Source organism: Suricata suricatta, chromosome 9, assembly GCF_006229205.1.
Source record: "Suricata suricatta isolate VVHF042 chromosome 9, meerkat_22Aug2017_6uvM2_HiC, whole genome shotgun sequence".
NCBI classification, from domain to species: domain Eukaryota; kingdom Metazoa; phylum Chordata; class Mammalia; order Carnivora; family Herpestidae; genus Suricata; species Suricata suricatta.
Genome location: NC_043708.1, coordinates 43,138,657 through 43,142,931, shown reverse-complemented (window position 1 = coordinate 43,142,931; position 4,275 = coordinate 43,138,657). Strand labels below are relative to the sequence as shown.

General features: G+C 37.0%; 1 protein-coding gene across 2 annotated transcripts in view; it reads right to left on the bottom strand.

Annotated features, from left to right (window-relative positions):
- Window positions 1–4,275, bottom strand: part of GCH1 (GTP cyclohydrolase 1) — a 43,308-nt gene that overhangs the window by 15,908 nt on the left and 23,125 nt on the right. For both annotated transcript variants that reach the window (XM_029950318.1, XM_029950319.1), the window contains exon 2: window positions 2,522–2,631. In XM_029950318.1, coding sequence (XP_029806178.1) covers window positions 2,522–2,631 — 110 coding nt within the window. The remainder of the gene's footprint in view (window positions 1–2,521; window positions 2,632–4,275) is intronic.

Genomic DNA, 4,275 nt, shown 5'->3' with positions numbered 1-4,275 from the left:
AAATCCAGAGGTTGAATAGAATAAATCCAGAAGGTGGGACACCCTACAAGACAATGGCCCAGTCTCTTTAATATGAGAAAGGGGAAGTATTTTAGGACAAGAGACTTAAAAGGCGTAACAACCAAAAGTAATGCAAATGTGTGACTCCTACTAGGATCCTGGCTTGTTTGTTGTTTGTTTATTTAAGGTTTTATTCTTAAGTAATCTCTACACCCAACATGGGGCTTGAACCCACAACCCCAAGATCAAGAGTCACATGCTGTCCCAACTGAGCCAGTCAGGGGCCCTTGGATTCCAGCTAAAATAAACCAATAGCTGGACAGTTGAGACAACTGCAGAAATGTAAATATGGGTCAGTTATTAGATGCCATTTAGGAATTACTGTTAATTTTATGTCAGTGCTACTGTGGATAAGAAAATGTGAATTAATAATTGGTGATAAACAGTCATGCTGTCTACAACATACTTTATGTTCCTTAATATTTGTTGAAGAATTTACTGCTAGCTTTTTAGGCTGATAATCAAATCGGAGTTATCTTTTTTTTTTAATCCTTATCTTTAAGAGACACATCATGGAAGAAATTATGGAAAAAATAACAGGGTATCTAGGATTTGCTCCAAAATAGTCCAGTGGAGACTTATATATAATTATAACAAGATTGGTTCTTTTATCAATAATTGTTGAAGTTGGTTTTAGGAAACGTGGAGCATTATCAGATTAGTCTTTCTATTCTTACGTATGTTTGAGATTTTCTATAACAAAAGTTTTAAAAAACAGAAATACCACTACAACACATCAGAATACTAAACTTAAAAGACAAGGTGCCAAGTGTTGGCAGGCATACGAAGTGACTGGGGTTCATCTGAGAGTATACCAAGTGTAAAATGGTACTACTACTTTGAAAAACCAAAGCTCAGTGTCTATTAAATCGAACATGGGTATGCCTTATGACCCTGCAAGTCCACTCCTAATAGAAATGCATGCATATATGCACCAAAAGAATGCTAGTAACAGTACTGTTTGTAATACGGGAAAAGAGAGAGAGAGAAAGAATAGACAATACAAACACCCGCCCAGAACAGAATAAATTGTGACATGCTTGTACAGTGAAACAATACACAGCAATGAAAATAAGCTACAATAACAGGCAATGACATCAATAACTCTTATTTGTTTTTAATGGTTTTTTTTTGAGAGAGAGAGAGACCAAGACAGAGCATGAGTGGAGGAGGGGCAGAGAGAGAGAGAGAGAGAGAGAGGCAGACACAGAATTTGAAGCAGGTTCCAGGCTCTGAGCTGACAGCACAGAGCCTGACGTGGGGCTTGAACCCACAAAGTGTGAGATCGTGACCGGAGCTTAACAGATTGAGCCACCCAGGCACTCCAATATCAATAGCTTTTAAAGTGTGGGACCAAAGAAAGATACAAAAGATTTCATGCTGATACTTTCCATTTATAAGTTGAAATACAAGCAAAACTAATCTATAGTGTTTGATATTGATATATTGGTGACCTGTAGGGACAAAGGATGGGCTAGGGATTAAAAAGGGGCACAAGGTGAGCTTTCAGGATAGTAATAATGTTCTAGTTCTTGATCTGTGAGATGGTAAGGAATACCTTATAATTTGTACATTCTTCTATGTTTTACTTTATAAAAAAGTGAAAAAATAAAATGCTTTTTTATTTTGAGAGAGAGGGAGAGTTCAGGCACACTCAAGAGCAGGGGAGGGGCAAAGGGAGGAAGAGGGAGGGAGGGGTGGGGTTCCCCACCAGGTAGGGTTCCATCCCAGGACCCTGGGATCATGACCTGAGCCAAAGTCAAGAGTCGTATGCTCAACCAACTGAGCCACCCAGGTGCCCCCAAAATTGAATATTTTAACAAACAATGTGAAGCAAATGTTAACACATTACATTTAGGTGATGGGTATATAGGTATTCATAACACTATTTCCTACGTCTTCTGTTTAAAAACTATTAATAAAAAGTCAAAATAAAATACAGTTACAACGTGAGGGAGAGAACAGGATTACTTTGGTCCTACATCCACATTTTCAAAGGTATGTTTAAGTACAAGCTAGATAATATTATACAGCTTGTATTAGATCCATTGTTCCTAATACAGAAAGGGTTGAAAACAAATCCACTAATACTATGACCTCTGCCATATTATACAAAAGTACATCTTGGATCAAACATTACTTAGTCAAAAAAAAAAAAACAGCAAAGGTTTTCAGAGTCTGTAGTAGCTACCTAAAAAAAAAAAAAGCAACTGTATCCTATTATTTTAACCAATAACATGGTATTTACTATGAAATGTTCACCCTGAGGACTTAGTGCTACTTGCTTTTTGTTTTGTTAATTTCAAGTTATTAGTCAAGTTGATAAAGAGTAAATGTTTATGTATAATTCTACATATCTGGGATATTAGGAATTAGCAGGTGATGATTTTAAATATAATAATCCTAATTTAAAAATATTTGTTGTATTTTAAAATTCACCGGAAACAGAAGAAAACCTTACCTTTCCAACAAACGGAACCAGATGATGTTCACACATGGAAAACATGTCTATGTCCTTCACAATCACCATCTCATCATGATCTTCATCAAATATAGCATCATTTAGGACATCTGAAATCAGAGGCTTACTTTAGTAACATTTGCAATTCTATAGAAAGATTCAGAGTAGAAAAAGTAACAATCTCCATGGATAAATATAGATTGACAGTCAACAAAGACAAAATGTAAATCCTAGATAAATTATTAAAGGAAAACAAAATAAAACTAGTTATTTTTCTCCCACCAAATTAGCAAAGTCTTTTTCTTTAAATGATGGCAAAAACCCTTAATAATATAATATTACATAACAAATGCAGGATTACAAACAAATGTGTTTGCTGCATGAGAAAAGGAGAAAGGGAGAAATTATGCAAAACAAAAGTGGCCATTTCTGGTGATGAAAGGGAGCTGCTCTCCTTTTCTTCCTTATATTTTCTTGAACCTAACACTTTCTCTATAGCAGATGCATAGAAAACCTTATCTGACTTCTGAGGCCAGAAGTCCTTAGCTGTCTAACCTCTGAGGCCAGATCCCGACACCCATAAATTCGGCATGTTATCTATCCCCCAAATAATTGTCTACTCTTATAAAATTTACTAATTCTTGAATGTAAGCATCAGACTTATTCTAAACAGTTACATTCTTCCCTAGAGAAATAAATGCTACACTTTTTATGTATATGCCTGCCCAGTTTAGCTTTTGAACTCTGGACTCTGGCACATGTGGCCAGGCATACAACAGACGTTTAAAAACAAAAAAGCTTTTTTTTTTTTTTTTAAAGTGCACCTGATAGCTGAACATCTTGGCAGCCTACATACATTCAAGACTCCAAGCTGTAGGATTTCAAGGATCTGGGGATACCCATCTGCATAGTACGATGAGACAGGGCAGGGAGGAGGTGAGGAGGGATTTGCAGCCACCTACAGTTACTTCCCCTCAGAGAGCCAGGCTGTGGAGTGAGTCACAGGGAAGAAGTGCAAATGTCCACCCACACAGCCTGACCTTCAGTGTCTGTTGTTGCTAGAATAGAGGCTCTCAGATATTGAGTCATCACTGAACCACAATTATCACCCCCTGAGTCTGGCTATTCAGAGACACATTTGATTGTAGAGTGGAAAAGACGTTAGCGTGGTCAACAAATGTGAATATGCAGGGTTTAGACACACACAGACAAACACAACACTCCTGGTAGGAGAGGCTGATAAAATCCACGGAAGAAAAGGCTCAGTGTCATCCTTGAAGTAAATACTTCGCCAAAAAACAGTTTTCTATTCTGAATACTCTGCCTTAACCTTCAGTCATATTTCTGAAAGTCTAAAAATAGATCCTGAGGACTCCCCGAAGTGTCCTGGATTTCTCCAAGAGTTTTAAGTAATATTACTGCCACGCGTAGCTAAAAGTAAAACAAATAAAATTATTTCTTAAATAACGAAAGAGATTTATCAAAAAAGAAGCATTCATTTGTTCTTTCTGGCAAAGAATGAGAGCATCCTCATTCTAAGCTCTGACAACTACCATATGACACATGTTAAAAGCTGGTTAGGCTAAGTTAGCATCTAGATCCATCACTAACTAGCTGTCGGACCCTAGGCAAAGTATTCTTTGCCTCAATCTTCTAAGCTGCAAAATGGGCATGAAAAAAACTATCTACATTTTTAAGGGTATCCTGAGCATTAAATGAGATAATCCACATGTGTTTAGAAGGATGCAGGTGGA